This window comes from Pinus tabuliformis, chromosome Q (assembly GCF_031772625.1).
Source record: "Pinus tabuliformis cultivar Carrire ecotype Pingquan chromosome Q, CPIR1, whole genome shotgun sequence".
Taxonomy (NCBI): domain Eukaryota; kingdom Viridiplantae; phylum Streptophyta; class Pinopsida; order Pinales; family Pinaceae; genus Pinus; species Pinus tabuliformis.
Genome location: NC_142296.1, coordinates 108387880 through 108407571, shown reverse-complemented (window position 1 = coordinate 108407571; position 19692 = coordinate 108387880). Strand labels below are relative to the sequence as shown.

Sequence of the window (19692 nt, the reverse complement as noted above, 5' to 3'; positions counted from 1 at the left end):
GTCATGATGTAATGTGTCTTGAGGGTTGAAAAATGTTTTAAATCCCCTCATGAGTCCTAAGTCCTAGGTCCTAGGTGATGTTTCCAAAGGCTTAGTTCGATGATCCATTTGAGAAAATAAATAAAATAATAAAATAAATAAAAGTTAAAAATTTAAAAAATGAAATAAATAAAAAGTAATAAAAAAATTATAAAATAAAGCAAAAACCCTAAATAATAAAATAATAATATTTTAAGTGAATGCATGCAAAATATTATAATAAGTTAACAATTTCGACGGATGAGATTAAGAGATGTCTTGATCCTCATCAACGGTCGAGATCATTTCGACATGGATCACTCGAACTAGCCGTTGGGATCATTTCCTTTAAATAGGGTGCTAGGGGTCATTTCAGAGGATAAGATCTGTGAGTCTGGTACTGAAAAAGCTCTCTTGTAAATCTGTTTCTGGTTAATAAAAGAAGACTTTGGGGTCCATATCTTGCTGGTGTTACTCTCTTGAAATGCTGTGAGATTGTTTAATTTTCTGCATATTTTATTTTCAGCCATTAATAATAGCTAATTGTAGAGTATTGTGAGCACAGGTATCTTGCTCACTTGCTAGGGTTTGAGTGTTGTTAGGGTTTCTGAAGTAATGGCAGGTATCTCCATTACTTTTTGAGATCTAGCAGCATTTTTGCCCTCTTTACTGATGGTTGTTTTGAGCGGTGCAGAAAACCCTTTCTGAAGGAAATTTGTGAGCATTCGGGGAAGTTCTCGGCTGAACCAGCCAACTCCCGCAAGCATTTTTTGCTGAGCCCAGTTGGATTTGATCCTGGGTCTATCATTCGGTTTATTTTTCTAATTTGCATGAGAGATTTTCTGAAGTTCTTCACAGTGAAAATCTGAAATCTTTATTTCTTTAAGATATTTCCGTGCTTATTGATGAATCTGGCTGTTAAGGGGCCAAATCTGTAAATTAATTAGCTGTTCTAGGGTTTCAAATTTCAAGATTTTGCTTTGTACAGTTTTGATTAGGGTTCTCAGTTTTCTTGTATCTACAGGCAGCTCATCGGTCTAAAACAGTGGCGCATGTGTACGCAGGCATAAGGTAAGAAATCCGTCTAGACCAAAATTGCTCCAACGTGCTCAATCGCAGAACGAGGAGAGGTTTCAGTCAATCAGTTGTCAGATCGGTGTAATACTGGGCATCAAGCCGCCTGCAAACCCTGCGGATCTGGAGTTAAGCGTTACATCTATCGATGTGGGCATCTTACGTGGGAATAACAGTTGGCAGCTTCAAAAGAATCGATTCAAATACGCTGTCCATCTGCAAGCATAGTTTCTTTCTGCATATTCATTGAGAATCTTCAGCGTGGGTGAAGAAAATACGTGGATCTGCAAACGATTTCTCTCTGCCATCGAGCACAGTCAGCCAGCAGAATCGAAGCGCATATTTTCATGAACGAGTTATCTCAGGTTGCTGGATATCTTGCATTTACCATCGACTGGGGCAATCTGCGGCTCAGTTTTTCCTTCGACCCTGCACATCGTATCACTGTATTGCATCCACGTCCCTCAAGAGATCAATTAGAAAGCGCCACCGTCATTGGCCCTCACGACAGAGAACTGTTCACTCAGCGGTTTTCAGCATCTGCGTATTCCCTTGATCTCATCATCGATTGAAAGACCAGGAAACGTGTCGGCATGATCACGCTCAGCTTCAATGATTCACAGCTTCATTCTCGAACAGGTAGCCTCTGCGTATCGTAGCGTTTTCCCTTGGATTGTATGCGGTGAGTATGCGTGAGACTGTTGCATCGTCCTTCTGCCTGAAGTTTTATTTGCGTGTGCGGGCAAGTGAATTCACATTTTGGTTTACATGGTTATTTTTTACAGTTGTTCGATGCGTTTTGATTCATGTTAATAGCGTGGTTTTTAGATTAGGGTTTTCATATCGTTTTAGTTTTGTTTTTATTTTATGTTAGATTTCAAATCGTGTTTTATTTTAGACTTTGATTTTTTATATGTATGTAAAAGGGTTCTGCATAGTTACGTATTCTTTTAGATTTTAATTCTTTTTAGTTTCTTTTTGTTAATTTTAAATTCATAAAAAATCAAAAATATTTATGTTTTAGACTTAGGTTTTTATTAACTTTTGTTTATTAGTTTATTTAGATTCTAAGTTTAATGTTTAATAAGTTTTTTTTTTTAGATTTTTTTTCATTTAAAAAAAAAATAAAATAAAATAAAAAGATTTTAGGCTTAGTTTTATTTTTTAGTTTTAGATTAATTTTTAGATTTCATTTTTTTTAACTTTTGTTTTGTTAAAAAAAAAAAAAAAAAAAAAAAAAAAAATTCGAAAAAAGTATAAAAAATTTGTGGAAAATTTTCTTCGTCAGATCCAGTTATTTTCGGGAATTATCATCTTTCATGTTGAGATCTAAAATTTTCAAGTCGAGATGCGAATATGATGTCTGGTTAATGATTTACGATTCTCTTGGTGGTTTAAAGCATTCATCTTTTCAAAATTCTCAGTTGCTGGATATCGTTTTGGTCATTCTTAAAGCATTGTGATTTAGCTGATATCTTTTGATGACAAATGATTGCTGTTCACGGTTTATGTTTCTATATCATCTAATAAGTAATCGTTTTAACAACAATCTCTTAAGGCACTGGTCTGCTAAATTAATTAAATCCTTTTAGTGCTTATCTCATCGTGTCTCGTGTCTCCCAACCAACTGGTCGACAGTTGGTCTCATCATCTCACAGGGTCTACCCCCCTTAGCAGCGGGAGACAGGCTTAAACGGAGGGATCGGGGATCAGAGTGACAGCCCCCGGTCTGAGCGTTGTCGTGTCAATCTGCGCGACAACACCTTTATCCAGAGACAGATATTCCGAGAAATCAGCAAACGGATGATCAAATCCCACAACGACTCCAGCGATTCCCTATGCTGGACAGCGAAAGTTGCTCCAAGCACTGCCCTGGAACCGCATCACTCCTCCAGGAGTTGCGTCGCTCTCTCCCGGCTCAGAATCTGCTGATTTGCTCCCAGTCTGCCCCATAGAGTCTCCCCAGTGCTGCCTCTAAGGCCCAGTGTCAGCCTCTACGGCTTCTGCATCTCACTGTGTTAGCCCTATGCGTCAGCGCTTCTAGAGCTTGCGCAATCTCTCCCAACACTGCGCTGCCTCTCTGCTATGTATTCTTCAGCCTCAGATGAAAATCCCTTGCTGAATTGCCCCTCACTGCAACTCTGATCACTAACTCGATTTCCTCAGCAAACCTCGCCCCAGAAAATCAAATTCTTTGATCACTTGGTGTGTCTCCAACTGACCCTCAAGCCTCCTCTTATACTTTTCCTATTGATGAATCAACGACTAAGATTAAGTCCCTAATCAACGACTAAGATTAGAACTAGTTTGATCCTCGTCACTTAGAACTTTCTCACCCATATTTTATTAATACACATTAATATTTTTTAGTTTCCTAAGTTTTAGACTTAGGAACTCATTAAAAATATTAATTATTTAAGAACTCCTCATCCGGGTGGAATTTCTCCAAACGATTTCTGGGTCTTGGGATATCATGTGCCTTAGCCTCTCCATCAATTTTCAAGGCTAGAGCACATCCGAAGCTACCCAAAATTAACACTCCCTCTTAGCGAGGAATGTGTTCTAGCAATGCTTCACCATAGAAGCATCACATTGATCCTTCGCATCGGTCCTTTGTGTTGATACTTGGCCTGCTGCCCCACATCCACTACACTGCTGCTTCTTATACTGCTGCCCATGACACTGCCACTGCCACTGCTACATCTGTACTGCAACTCCCTCTCAAAAAATGTTGCCCATGCTGCCCATAGCACTGCCACTGCTAACTGTTGCACTGCAACTTAGTTACTGAGAAGTAAGTAACTAAATTCACCCAATCACTGACAACCTGGTCAGTCTGGAAGCCTTGTGATGCTGAAGCTACATTAGCTTCTATCCTATGCTCCCTCTGCTGCCACTGCGCTGCTGCAAACACCTCTGTGCCTCTCGCACTGCTGCAACCTCCACTGTGCTACCTCAGATTTCGACACTCTAGCTCTGCCATTGTTGCTCCATCACACCTTGCTCCACCTGACACCTGTCATCATGCTACTGTCGTTAAGGGCTCCCGTAGCCGTATGTGATTCAAGAGTTTGGGCACCTCAAGGATTCTGCCCCTGCTTCTGTATTCCTCTCGATTACAGCTCCAAGTGTCCCCACCTCTTCTCTAGTAGTGCATGAACACTCATGGCACAATTGTCATCAGTCTCGATATCCTTCTCCGCCTTTGCTGGAGCAGCGTTTGAGTTGGAAGCTTCTCCCTTGCCTTTCTTCTTGGGGCATTGAGAGGCATAATGTCCCAGCTTCCCACAGTTGAAGCACTTGACCTTGGAGATGTCTTTCTTCTTCCTCTTCTGTAGCCCCTGCTGTCGTGCTGATTCGAGAGCTACATCCTCCTCCTCCTCCTTGATTCGCACTCCCTTACCGCTACTCCCTGCCTTGGTCAATCTCCTGAGCTCTTCCTGTCGAAGAGCTGCCAACATCTCCTCCCAATTGGGGAGAGTTGCTCTGCCCAAAATGCTTTGGACAAACGTCTCCCACTCCTTGGATATTGCATTCAGGGCAGTCTTGACTAAGAACTCTGGATCTGGAGTAGACCCCATGGAAGTAAGTTGGTTGCGAATCCCTTGCAACCTGAGAAGGAAGGGATCTATCTCCTCTCCTTTCTGCATTTGATATGACCTCAGTTGATTCTCCAATAACATCTTCCGCTGCACAGAAGAGCCCTAGTATAAGGTGGTTAGGGTGTCCCACATCTCCTTTGCAGTCGTCTTCTCAGCAATATGTGGTATGACATGATCCTTGATCCCCCGTCTAGGATCATGCATTTCGCCTTCGCCTGGGCCTCCTCAAATTTCTTAGCTGCATTAGCGTCAACTGGGACAACTACTACTTTTAAGGCATAGTTCTTGATGCGATGTTTATCTAGGATTGCCAGGATCCTGGCCCTCTAGATGAAAAAATTGGAAGCTTCGTCCAATCTGTCTTGAGCCCTCAATTCGTTCACTGCCATCTCTGCTCCTCTTTTTTAGACTCCCTTTGAGTCTTGATTTCCCTCTTGAAAATCCTCTGGCCAATTGTCGAATCACTCCTCTCCAATCCTCCTTTGCCACTGCAACTCAGATCTAGATTTCTTGGCTATAAATCTATCGAGGTAATGCTTCCCTCTACCTTGGTTCAGTCTCTTTAGACACTATTCTTCACCGACAGAAACAATGTCCCACTAGCTCCACAAATCAAAATCTGCACAACTCCCTTAGCCCCGACAACTCGAAGAATCTGAGCCCTTCAAGTTCTGCGCAATCTTTGCGTGCACTGAATCTGCTCCTCCCGGCCAACTGTGTCAATCCTTCCTGGCTTAGAAAGATGACGTGGCCCTTTGTGAGCCTGATCTGCGCTCCTCTGCCTCTGCGCTGGCCCTAATGGCTGACGCAGCTATTGCGTGGGCTCCTCCCAGATACTGTGTCTTTCTCTCCCGGCATAGAATGCTGACACAGGCACTGCATGAGCCTCTGTGTCACCTCTTCTGCACTGCGTTACTCCTTCTGCCTCTCCGGCTTTGGAACAATGTTGTCTCTCGGGACAATTGCTTCTTTGCTGCAAATTCTCAAATTTCTCGGCTGGTGTCTTCAGTTGTCTATGATCTGCAATTGCTCTGATACCATGTGAAAATTCCTGAATCTAACACATCAGAAGCCCCTACTGCAATTACTGGTTTATAATCTCCTACTTGTTCTTTTCATTAACAAGTTATTTAATTGCATAAACATCGAAGTAAACTCTATTGCAGCCTTCACAAATATACATTTTATGCATTGAAATAAATTGAGACAATAACATAAGGGACACCGTTGTTTTTGGACAATTGTCCCCAAAAAAACCCAATTCGGGAAAATCAATGCAGAATATAGAGGGTTTGTATCAGTGTTGCGGGGGAGGTCCCCCCCCCCTTCGATCTCGCGCCCAATCCGCGCTCCGGGTGGGAGCGACTCGGGAGCGGGTCGGGAGCGTGCTCCCTAAAAAAAAATGCTCCCTGCCTTTTCAGGAGTGTTTCAGGAGCGTTTAGCCTTTTTTGCAATTTTTTTTTTTGCAGTAATGTTCCAAATGCAATTTTTTTCAAAGAAACAAATAAGTTTTGAGTGGGGCAACTTAATGATCAAGCATATGGCCCTTTTACTTAAATTTTTAATATTACCATGAAATGACTCGGGATGTTTGAGAGTGTTTTTGACCTCACTGGGTTTCATGTGGAGAAAGTGGAATTTTAGATTTCATTCAAAATCCAGTAGACTTATCAGTTTTTCAGGATTGCAATATTTCCATTGAATTTTGTCATGTATTAGGGTATGGAGCTCGTATTTAAACAAGAGCACCAATCCCTCTATGTACCTTGATGTTAGTGACATTGGTTGTCGAACTCCTCTATCATAACCCTCCTAAAAATGTACGCATCACTCAAAAAAATCTTGACTTGACATGCTATGCTTTTTCTATCTTATGTTAATGCGTAGAGGGTGATATTAATGACAAAGATCCCTATACAGATACAGAGGTAATGACAAAGATAACTCTGGATATTAATGCTTAGAGGGTGATATTAATGACAAAGATCTTGATTTTCCAGCAAGACTAAAAAACTAGACATTTCTCATGGTGGCAAGAGGCCCAAGCATAAGCAATAGATAATAGATTTTGTTGACACCTACTCATCAGGATTGGGTGAATATAATGTAAATAAATAATAAGTAATATGAACAGTCATCGGGAGATGAAGTGAACAGTCTCTCCCTCATGTATATAATAAAGACCAACCTGAAGGAATGTAATATACAAATCAATTTGTGTTGAGGAGTTACTGCCTGGTCTGACATCGTATTAGTGCCAGCTTCCAAAATTAGCTTTTGTGTTGTAACTCCTTGTATCGGTTTTCTGCCATATTCTGTCCCTCTATTCTCTGCGCTCCCTAGGCTTTCTGCCATACTGTCCATGTGGTATTTTTTATAACCACTGCATAATTGTTCTGCACCCACTGCATAATTGTATTGCTGCATAACTGTTCTGCGCCCACTGCATAATTGTATTGCTGCATAACTGTTCTGAGCAGATTGAAGGCCATCTCTGCCGTGTGTGATGATGGAGTGCTGAACCTTTGCTCATTCCACGCTGCTGCATTGAGAGCATTACTGAATTACTGCGTGAATGGTGTAGCTGCTGCATTGAGAGCATGGTGTAGTTGCTGCGTTGAGAGCATGGTGTGGCTGCGGCATTGAGAGCATTGTTGCTGGTATCCTGGACATCGTCGGAGGCTTGGGTTTGTTCTTGGACAAATCCGTATTACCAGATTTCTCATATATGCGTGCGGTGAAGAGATTTATTTAATAGAGATTTATTTTTTGAAGATTTATTTCATGAAGATTTATTTAAGAGCGTGATTATAAAGTATGATCAGCACACCTGCGTGCGGTGAAAAGTGAACGCTTTGATACCATTCATTTTTGAGAAAAGCATCCGTCCATTTTTTTGACAAATTCCAATTACATCAGAATTCAAGTTATGATAGGCGTTTGAGCAGTTGACATTCTATATAGAATACAGTTTTACTCTTTGTATATCAAATAAAATTCTTAGCTAATCAAGAAGGAAGAATAAGGCTGTATTATTCTGAAGCACATTTTTGCCAGCAGAAGTATATTTTTTTTACAGTACACAGTTTTTTTTACAGTACAAGATTTTACAATGCATTCAATCATATCCATTGTGGGAATAGTTCTCATTGGCGAGGAGAACTATCCTGAGTGGTCCCGGATGATAAAACACACCCTTATTTTCAATGAGTTGTGGAAAGGAGTGTGTGTTCGAGACGGAGACAAAGAACCAGAACAACCTACCTCAGACAAAGAGCTCGTCATTTGGGAAAACAAGAACAACAAAGCTTATGCATTAATTGTAGCATCTGTAAATGAAGAGGTGAGTCGCCATATTTCGCCATTTTCAATTGCTTTTGAAGCCTTAAAAAAGCTGAAAGAACTCTATGACTTACATTCTGCACTTGAAGTTGTTCAACTCATGATTAAACTCTTCACTCTTGAACTGCAAAATAATGATCCTCTTGCTCTTGCATTTGAAGTAAATTCTATAATGCATGATATTAAATCCACTAAGGTTGAATTGGATATTCCTCTTATTGCTTTTCTCAAGGCAATCTATCCTACTTACTCCAATTATCTTGAGTCATTGCAAGCAAATGGAAATCTCAAAGATATCACCTTTGACTCTCTTGTGAAAAAGTTTGCTGAAAGAGAGAAAGCTTTTGGAAAGAAGACAGCCCCTGAATCTTTTGAAGAGGCTGTGTGCCTTGCTCATAAAGAAAGGGATCCTGCTCAAGATTCTTCAAGAGGAAGATATTTCAGAGGCAGGGGGGCAGACATTCTCAAGGAGAAAAGACAGATTTGCACTGCATACACTGCAAAAGAAATGGATCACATGATGCCTCTACATGCAAGTTACCATGGGACAAAATTGAGCAGCAAAGAAACCAACAGAAAGGTAAAACTGATGATACAGACAAAGGTAAAGCACCTGAATCTACTCACTATGTTGTGGCACAATGTAATATTGGAGTAAATGAAGATTTATTTAATGCTTCACTTGCTTCTTGGAAAAATGATTGGTTGCTTGATTCAGGGGCAACCTGCCATATGACTCATAGAAAAGTTTTTTTTGAAGAATTTACTGACAATGTTGATGGAGCAGTATACTTTGCAGACCAATCAAAAATCAAGCCATCAGGGCTTGGCACAATCAGGCTTCAATTGCTTGGTCTTCCAGACTTTCTTCTGCATCATGTTCTCTATCTCCCACAGCTGAAGAGAAACTTGTTGTCCTTGGTCCACATCCGCTAGCAAGGTCACTCCATTCATATGTTTGATGGCAAGCTTGAGGTGAGAAAAGCATCTGACCACTCACTTGTCATGAGGGGAATAGAAGAAGAAAGGCTTCTCAAGCTGCAAGGTACCTCTGCTCGTGCACAACATTTCTCATACAATTCTCATCATGAAGAAGGTACACTTCCATCAAGTTTATTATGGCATGCTAGACTTGGACATTTGAACTATGACAACCTCTGCTTGTTGAAGAAAAATGGTGTTGCTGGTTTGCTTACAATTCCTAGGAAATTTAAGCAATGTGATGCTTGCATTCTAGGAAAGCATAGCAAACAATCTTTTCATGATTCACATTCAAGAGCACATAGAAAACATGAACTCATTCATTCAGATTTATGTGGTCCAATGCATGTTCCTTCTGCAAATGGAAATAAATATATGATGACATTTATTGATGACTACACCAGAATGTGTTGGGTTTAGTTATTGAAGAACAAATTTGATGCTTTTCAAACATTCAGGAACTTTCATAAATGGATTGAAAATGATGCACAATCTCATATTGGGTCTATTCGCACTGAAAATGGAAAAGAATACACATCAAATGAATTTGAAAACTATCTTCGCCAACATGGGATCAAACATCAAACAACTGTGCCTTATAATCCCCAACAGAATGGTGTAGCTGAAAGAATGAATAGGACAGTATTAAATATGGTACGATCCATGCTCTTCTTCAAAAATGTAAAGATAATGTTTTCGGCTGATGCTGTTCTATGAGCTGCATATATAAAGAATAGATGTCTATCTAATGCTATTAGAAACAAGACTCCATATGAAATGTGGTATGGACATGTTCCTTTGGTAAAGCATCTCAGGGTCTTTGGTTCCACCTGTTATGCCTTGATACCAAAGGTACATAGAAACAAACTTGGTGCTAGAAGTCGTAAATGTATCTTCCTGGGGTATTCAAACACCTCCAAAGCATACCGTCTCTATGATGAAGTAAATAAAAAGTTTGTTGTATCTAGAGATTTAATTTTTCTTGAATCATCCAAAACTGACAATGTTGTTGAGCAGCAACTTGATTGCTTGGATAGATTCGCAAAAGCAAAATCATTTCAAGAATTTGATAATTAGATTCCACATCTTGAAGGGGGGATTCCTATACTAGATCAACATGTGGAATCTTCTTCTGAAGAACACTCTCCCCTGCATGAAACTCCAACAACGGATGATGCTTTAAGTGATGTGATTGACAAAATTGGGAGACTCAATATTGATTCAGTCCCAACTCAATTAGCGGAGCAGCCTGGACCATCTGAAAAAGGTCCCCCAAAGTGGCTGACAAAGACACTTGAAAGTATTCATCCTGATGAGGTTGGAAAGACATGAACTAGAAATTCAAACCAACAAAATGGAGGTGATGTAGATGATTCTAATTTATCTGTTGATATAGATGTTTCTTATGATTGTGAATTGAACTTGTCTACAGATTTTGAACCAACTTCCTTCAAAGAAGCTGCTTCTCATGATGAATGGAAAGAAGCAATGCAAAAGGAGTATGTTGCCCTCATAAAGAATGGCACTTGGAAGCTGGTTGATCCTCCATTAGGAACCAAACCAATTAGCTGCAAGTGGGTCTACAAGAACAAGTATAAAGCTGATGGCTCACTTGACAAGCACAAAGCTAGGCTTGTGGCAAAAGGTTTTGCACAGAAGGAAGGGGTCGATTATGAGGAGACTTTTGCCCCCATAGCAAAATGGGCTACCATCCAGACACTCTTTGCGCTAGTAGCTCAGAACAGTTGGAAAGTCCATCAAATGGATGTAAAAACAACTTTCTTAAATGGAGATCTAAAAGAGAATGTTTTTATGTCCCAGCCTGAGGGATTTGCTGTGAAAGGACATGAACATAAAGTATGCAAACTGGTGAAGTCCTTGTATGGCCTCAAACAAGCACCGCGAGCCTGATATGAAAAACTAACTGAGCATCTTCTGAAACTCAATTTCAAACATTATGATCTTGATGATGCAACTTTATTTGTCAAGAAAGTTGGCAAAACAGTTGTATATCTTGTGGTATATGTAGATGATCTTTTGATGACAGGGAACAATGAACGCTACATTGCATCCATAAAGAAGGAATTGGGGAAAGGTTTTGAAATCACTGATTTGGGCTATGTTCATTACTATCTTGGTATTGAAGTAACCCAACCTCTGAAGTCCATATTTCTTTCTCAAAAGAAGCACATTGGAGATTTGTTGAACAGGTTTGGCATGACAGAATGTAATCCTCTTACCACTCCAATGGAACAAAACTTAAAGCTCACATCTATTGAAGGAAAAGAATTTGAGGATGCAACAAAGTATAGACAGCTTGTAGGAAGTCTCAACTACCTAACTACTACCAAATCAGACATTTCATTTTCTGTTGGAATCCTCTCCAGGTTTATGCAAAAGCCTTGTGAAGGACATTGGTCTGCTGCAAAAAGAGTTCTAAGGTACTTGAAGGGAACTCAAGACTTTGGAATCAAGTATACACAGGTGGACGACTTCAGCTTGATTGGATACTCTGATTCAGATTTCGATGGAGACAAAGAAACTGGGGTATCTACTTCAGGATATGCTATGAGTCTTGGATTAGGAGCTGTCTCCTGGAGATCACGCAAACAATCAGTTCCAGCAGATTCCACAACAGAAGCAGAATACGTGGCAGCAGCAGAAGCAACAAAAGAAATTGTGTGGCTCAGGAAAATTCTTGAAAATTTGCAGGTAAAACAAGTACAATAAACTCCACTCATGATTGAAAATACCTCTGCAATAAAGTTGGCCAAGAACCCAAAGTTCCATGATCGAACGAAGCATATCAATACTAAATATCATCTGATTCGACATCATGTTGAGGCCAAAACAATCCATCTCCGTCATTGTTCCACTAATGAGCAAATTGCAGACATCTTCACCAAAGCGCTTGGAAGAGAAAAGCTTGAATGATTCAGAATGATGCTTGGACTCACCAACATCCCTTCAGATTAAGGGGGGGAATGTTGACACCTAATCATAAGGATTGGGTGAATATAATGTAAATAAATAATAAGTAATATAAACAGTCATCGGGAGATGAAGTGAACAATCTCTCCCTCAGGTATATAATAAAGACCAACCTGAAGGAATGTAATATACAAATCAATTTGTGTTGAGGAGTTACTGCCTGGTCTGACAGATTTACTCATCTTTTCTAGTTTCTAGTAGTTTTTATAACTATTGACTCTTTCATATTTATTATGATATTTTTTCAAACAATATATGATGATTTAAGTTTGAAGTTGGCAATTATAACTCATTAGTAATGAATTATGAATATGATGCTTCATGAAAGTTGAAAGTTGTTTCATTTCATGTTAGATATTATTTGTTGTAATGGTTACACTTAGCTTACAAGTACAACTTTGGTGATCAATGATGATAAATGTTATATATTGAATTTTGAAAGCTTGAAATTTTAAGATTGATGAATCACGAGACTCAATATGTTGTATGTTACTAACTTGTGGACGTGGTTGATGAATATTATAACTTTTAGATGATTGTTGTTATATGGTTCAATCTATGTTTTTTTTTATGTTTTTTATATCTAATTCATAATTCTACATGTTTTTGTTGACATATATGTATCAAAATATAAAAATATAATATATATATATATATATATATATATATATATATAAAAAACGCTCCAGGATTCGCTCCCAAACCGGGAGCTTTTGAAAATGTCACTCTCGCCCCCGTATTGGCTCCCGCTCCCAAGTAACACTGGTTTGTATTATTAAGCAGATTTCATGAATACAACTAGGGTGCTAGAAATGGCTCACCCAACAGAGAATATCCTCGGTAGTAGTACCTCTATTCGGAGACAGATATTCCGGCAAACCAGCAAATGGATGATCAAACCCCACAAAGACTTTAGCTGTTCCCTATGCTGGGAGCGAAAGTTGCTCCAAGCACTGCTTTGGAACTGCGTCACTCCTCTAGGAGTTGGGACACCCTCCCCTAGCTTAGAATTTGCTGATCTTCTCCCAGTCTGCCCCATAGAATCTCCCCAGTGATGCCTCTGAGGCCCAGCGTCAGCCTCTGTGGCTTCTGCGTCTCACTGCGTCAGCCCTTCTAGAGCCTGCATTGTCTCTCCCGGCATTGCGCTGCCTCTCTGCTATGTATTCTTCAACCTCGAATGAAAATCCCTTGCTGAATTGCCTCTCACTGCAACTCTGATCACTAACTCAATTTCCTCAGCAAACCTCGTCCCAAAGAATCAAATTCTTTGATCACTTGGTGTGTCTCCAACTAACCCTCAAGCCTCCTCTTATACTTTTCCTGTTGATGAATCAACGACCGAGATTAAGTCCCTAATCAATGGCTAAGATTAAAACTAGCTTGATCCTCGTCATTTAGAACTTTCTCACCCATATTTTATTAATACACATTAATATTTTTATTTTCATAAGTTTTAGACTTGGTAACTCATTAAAAATATTAATTATTTTAATAACTCCTCATCCGGGTGGAATTTCTCCAAACAATTTCTGGGTCTTGGAGATCTCATGTGCCTTAGCCTCTCCACCAATTTTCAAGGCTAGAGCACATCCGATGCTACCCAAAATCAACACTTGTAGGGTGCGCGTTGAGAGCCATGGGCGTCCACCATAGCAAAGATAGCCACACCATGGGATCATTCAGAACCACCCATCAGTTGCTCATGTCCCGGTTATTCGATGATGATGATGATGCACTTGGACCACATTGCCCAACTGGCTACACACTTCCACCACACACTTGGCAATTGATCATTCATTTAGGTACATAGTTTAGATCATAGTTTAGGTGTCCTTTTATGTGTTTTTGAAGGGGTTCTAACATGAACGTTGTGCAATTATAACCATTTAGAAGGGGTTTCAATGATAACCATTAGAGGAGGCAACGTTAGGAATTAAGAAATTTGAAAAGAATAATATATCAAAAGTGCCTTGTAGTCCAAGGTAGGGAGACCGTTGGCTTTGAGAGATGGGAGGTTTCTAATGCCAATGATTGAATATACTTAGGCAGAAAGCATTAAAAGTATTAATAATGCCCTTTCTTAGATTATAGGATAATAAACAACCTTCTTACAATAAGTTTAATGGTCAACTATAAGCAAAGGTGTGCCATGTCATCATCTCATGGGGTTTTAGCTCACTGATGAGGGTCTCCATCTTTAAACATGAATAACTTACAAACTGTAAAGAACTACGTGGCATGCCACATACTGCTAGAAAGATCTTTTCGAGGAGAATCTAACTAGAGTGATTAGGAGACGAGAAACCATGAATTTCCATGGCAAATTTTCCGATGAAGATTGGGGTAGCTCGTGGTGCTGCTTGGGTTGACATCAATGACACATTGACAACCACCTATCAACATGAACAACATAAGAGAAGGGGACATAAAAAAGTTCTAATGCCATCCAATCATCAAGTATGCCCCCATAACAAATCCAAAACATGAAAATCCAAGACACGAGAACCATGTAGTATGTCCCCTACCCCTAGTGACAAATTGACATCATAACGTCACCATACAAAGTCATTAAGATGCTCCAAGAAGAGGATGAAAGATGAAATAGCAAACGTCCACATGCCAAGAGAGTGATCCAAATGCATGAAAGTAGCATCTACAACCCATGAGAAGACCTTCAACCATGACCATCAACCAAAGAGTTGAGTCCTCCCCAACCCAGAACACTAACTGAAGTCTGAACCAATAAGTAGCATCTCCAAGAAGGGAAAGACTACATACTCACAACTATCCAAGCAGCTTCAAGGTACCACATCAAACTCCATCAATGTGTTCAAAATCGCAATGTAGGATTGAGGTAGAGGCAAAGGGCAGATAAGAGGCAAAGGGTGATACTAATGACGAGGATCCCAATAAAAGTGATGGTGGAACATTGCCTGTCATTTATGTTTTCCATTTAAATGTTCTTGCTCATTTGTTCATAATGCTTTCTTTCAAAGTCTCAAAATAATGTGCTATTTAAAAAATTGCACATCGTGTGTGTGTTTACCCATTTCCGAAACTTAAAGGGGTAATGTTTCCAACACATTTCGATTTTGGAAACTTGTACCAATTTCCCTGTATCATGCAACTTAGGGAATAACTGACTGCACTGATGTAGTGCCTATAATTTTCTCTCCTTTTTTTGAGAGTCTAGAAGTTATGTAGGTCCTTTAAGTAAGTACTGTTCATTAGTTAAGTGTGGAATTATAACTATCAGCAGTCTATTAAGTGGCTATTGATTATAATTTGCTATTGTTTTGCAGAATGCTTTTGTCTTATGTCGTGTTTTCAAGAAGAGTGGACTTGGTGCAAAAAGTGGAGAACAGTACATGGCACCACTTGAGAAGGGTGATTTATCTCCTACAAAGAAAAGTCCCTCCCCGGGTTACTCTGGTGACATTGAAGTGCAATCAGAAGATCCGTCAAAGCCAGTGGAGGGGATTGATGCAAATTTACATTTACCATCAAAAATATCATCGAAGATTTTAATTGATACAACTGGAGATAGTGCGCCACTTACGAAATGGTTAGACATATTTCTGGATGACACTAGTTCAAACTCTTCAAGTGTACTAGCTGAGGAGGACACAATTCACACACAGGTTTGTTGTTGGTTCTGTATGTCTCCTTTTCTTCTCTGAAGGTTTATTGTATGGCTTATGTTTAGGTCTTGTTTAGATTATTTTCAGGTTTTTGTGGAGCATGAAAATTTATTTGCTGCATCCAAAGTATTGATGAATCCCTTTTCTGTCTTTGTTGTGTCTGTGATTTTAAAGCAAATTGAATTTTCAAGCCAGAGTGTAGTTTTGTCAGAGTCTTCTTCATACCTATACTAAATAATTTTTATCGTCCATGTGGAATCTGGATGAGGTCTTTGACTTTTAAGCAAGTTTATAACACCCACATCATCAATTTTGTTTATTCCTGTATGAACCAGTGTGTATTATTTTACCCATTTTACTTGTTGGATTTCACCTTTAAACAGCAAAGTTTTTTTATATTGCAATTTCATCTCCATGCAAATACTTTAGTGGCATTAGTGTTGCTTGCATGCTACTTTCCTGCTTTATTGTTTCAAATTGTTATATCTCATCAAATGAATTCTAGTTTCTTCCGACTTCCTAAGGTCTTCTGAATTTTTAGGCAGGTTAATCAAATGCACATCAGCCCCTTTCGTCATTACTGTTTGAACAAGGGTGTATAATTTTACTCGTTTGACTTATTGAATTTACTTTTGAACAGCATGAATTAACTTACATTCCAATTTCTTCCTTCAATTGGCTTGTAGATTTCACATTGGTTACTTGTTACTTTCCTGTCTGCCTACTAGTTATACCATGTCCAATAAATTATGAACTCTTTTTATGTTACAGATTGTGAGAACCATCTTGATATTTTTCAGGTTGATGCTATGCCAGACACTCCAAGGATGCAATGTGAATCTGCATGTCTTCCATCTGTGGAAAGTGAGTTCCCAAAATTTCCAGTTAATGTAAGCTTTTCTCAGTACAGAGTTCCAAATGAACGTATGGATGCATATTTTAAAGAAGAAAGAATGCTAGGGGAAATGTTGTCTGTGGCCTCACAGGACTATACTAATTCTAAAGCATATCATACTTCCCTTGGAGATAGCTGTGCTGATATTTTGAATGGAGGTTATATAAAAGTCAAGAATCTAATACCTTCCATAGGGGAGCTGGAGAATCATGATTCTTGCTTATGGGAGGTCCCTAATCCATCGTTTGATCGTGAGGGAACTGGAATCCAGATATGCTCTCGTAGTCCAGTTTTGGAGAGTCATAAGCAAGGATTTTCATTTGAGGGTACAGCTGCAAGAGGAGTTTGTATGCAACTACACAAAATGGAAGATTCCTCAGAAGGAAATGAAAACGATGTAACTGTAAGACACACACAGAATACACCAAATGATTGGTCTGACAGTGGCCCAGAAATGCAGCAACTGCACTTCGATTGATTTACTGGGCAGAAATGGGACTCAGAGGTGAGAAAAAGAGTCAATAAAGTACGATGACAATGAACAGTCGTTTGCTGAAGGTTTTAGATAGCTCAAAATAGATGCTTCTGATTTTCAAACACGTGATATTTTTCTATCTGACATACTTGGCACCTGCCACATCCACATTCTTGTGGCTGGGAAAGATCACCAGCTTTGCTGTGAAGATGGAGGCAGCAGTAATTGTTGCCATTGTTTTCTCATTAAATTGGTGAATTGTGGGATGTATTAATAGGTTTGTTTGCATGTATGTACATTATTAATTTATTAGGTCTTGATGTTCATTGGTTGCACAAGAGGAGCAAAAGGGATGGGAGTTTTCCCCACTCACCAAGTATTGGATGCAGAATATCAGGGAAAATGAATATTCTGTGTCTGAAGCTTTGCCAACATGTATGGTTGGTCAAATTGATGGTATGTGCACTTTAAAGATTTTCTCAACACTAAAAAATTCAGGTTAGAATGACAAAACTTATTGTTCTTTGATGATTGCTGTATGATACTACGGGTGCAAAAAAATAAATAATTAAATTCGAAAATATAACTACTTGAGTCACGTCTGTTGGGTGCAGGGCTGTCTTTTCAAAAACATGATCAAATTGTAGATGCTGCAAACTCTGCTGCTTTTATTTATAATTTTGTAGATGTTAAAAGCATTTCTGTTAGTCATAACTTAACATCAATGCCTCAATATTTGTCTTCTTATGGGCTATTTGTAAACGAGGAACCTTCAGAGATAATTGAGGGGCCCACTAATATCTTTCAGACAACTACGAAAGATGAACGATTTCGAGTCACTGTCTCTGGATTTGACACCATCATCAAGCCCTGGGAATTCTTGCCCAGCTATGTCTATGAGAAATAAAATGTCCAATCCTAAAACAAGTGATCAGACTTTGTCTGAACTATATTTATTAGATTGCAATAAGCCAGCAAGTATAGATCACGTTCATAAAAGTGAAAACTCCGCATCTAAAAATACTATAGGAATACTAACATAACCAGCATGTTTAGGCAAGGACCCACTACCTGAAAAGGTTCTACACTAAGTTGCACGAAACAGGGAAACGGAAACGAGTTTCCGAAACGGGAAGCGAAACGAAACGCGACCTCCCCAAATTTTGGAAACGGGGAAACACGAATATATATAATAATATATATATATATATATATATATATATATATATATTAAAAATATTTAAAAATTATTATTATATATATGTGCAATCATAAAGCATGAATGATGTGATGAGAGAATGAGCCAAGTTGCTCTTTTATAACTTTAGAATAGGTTTCTAGAACTACCTGGAAACCCTAAAAAAATTTAAAAACAAATTAAAAAAAAAAAAAATTTTAAAAAACAAGTGTTTTTTTGGGGAAACGTGGCAAGTACGGCCTGGAAACGCGTTTCCGGCCGTACGGCCACGTTTCCGTTTTGGGAAACGTGGCCGTACGGCCGGAAACGTGGCCGTACGGCCGGAAACGCGTTTCCAGGCCGTACGGTACGGGGAAACGAGTTTCGTTTCGTTTCCCCTGGGGAAACGGACCCCCTGCCCACGTTTCCTGCAACTTAGGTTCTACATAATTAAGGAACTTCCTTGGAGCATGGACCACTGAAGCAGGAATTGGAACTAAACTCATCAGAAACAGTGGTGTTCGGATTGCATATTGAAGATCCCAAACCCTCTAAAAGCCTCTCAAAGTTTTTAAGTTGCATTCCTTCATGTCCAGGTTCTGCAACGGAGTGCAATGCTAATTTGAACCCTGCCAAGGGCATTCTGGATTCAAATGTTGCTATTAATTCTGGATTAGTATGTGTTGCAACTACTAATGGTCATGCTATTGCTACATCATTGATCAGTACGTGCTCCATTGAAGGTGTTGGATTCCCTGCATCAGATACAGTCTCATCTAGATTGAGATTGAGAAGGAAAGTAGAACAGAAAAACATTCCGTTTGTTGATGAAGAGAAAAGAGGGGTAGTCATGAATGAATCTCATGGACGTTTTGCTAAATGGCATATTGTTGTACCAATCTTAGTTTTGAGAGGCCAAGACAGTTCTTTAGTTTTCTCTGAGGTTAGAAAGAGGTCATCATGGACAGGCTCTCATGCTGTTTTTCTCGTAGCCTATCTTTTTGACACACCAGTTCTTAACTTCTTTTTCTTCCTGTCATAGGGCCTTTGGCGATTTACATAACTTTTCCACTGCTGTATTTTATTAAAACTTACTGTCATTACAAGACATGCACTGAATACACTATGGATGCCCCATTGACAGTCATCCTATATGCTGGCTAAACTTAGATATCAGATTCTGTTGGAGGCAGAAATTTAAGCTAGAGGCTATTGTATATTTTGTTAGTTCTCTTACAGCACATCAGTTCACTCACACCTAGAGCATCAGAGGGTTTAGTACCAGACAGTTCCTGAACAGCCCCCCTCTCCCCCAACGGGTTCCTCCACAGCGGTAGCGGAGCAGCCAAAGACTTATCCAGGGCTTCTTTCCTTTGGCCTCAAATGTTAGGAGTATCCCTTGCTCCTACATTGCTTCTAGGATCATGCATTTAGACTCCTTGTTGGATCCAGAGCACTTCGATTGCGAACCAGTGCCACTGTTGCATTCCTTGTTG

At 39.4% G+C, this 19692-nt stretch overlaps 1 protein-coding gene across 3 annotated transcripts in view; it reads left to right on the top strand.

Moving 5' to 3' along the window:
* The window catches only part of LOC149218459 (uncharacterized), a 164821-nt gene extending 147274 nt beyond the window's left edge, over positions 1-17547 (top strand). For all 3 annotated transcript variants that reach the window (XM_089384063.1, XM_089384064.1, XM_089384065.1), the window contains exons 4-5: positions 15311-15649; positions 16450-17547. In XM_089384063.1, the coding sequence (XP_089240189.1) occupies positions 15311-15649; positions 16450-17022 (912 nt within the window). In that variant the 3' untranslated portion in view covers positions 17023-17547. The remainder of the gene's footprint in view (positions 1-15310; positions 15650-16449) is intronic.
* The last annotated feature ends 2145 nt before the right edge of the window (positions 17548-19692 follow it).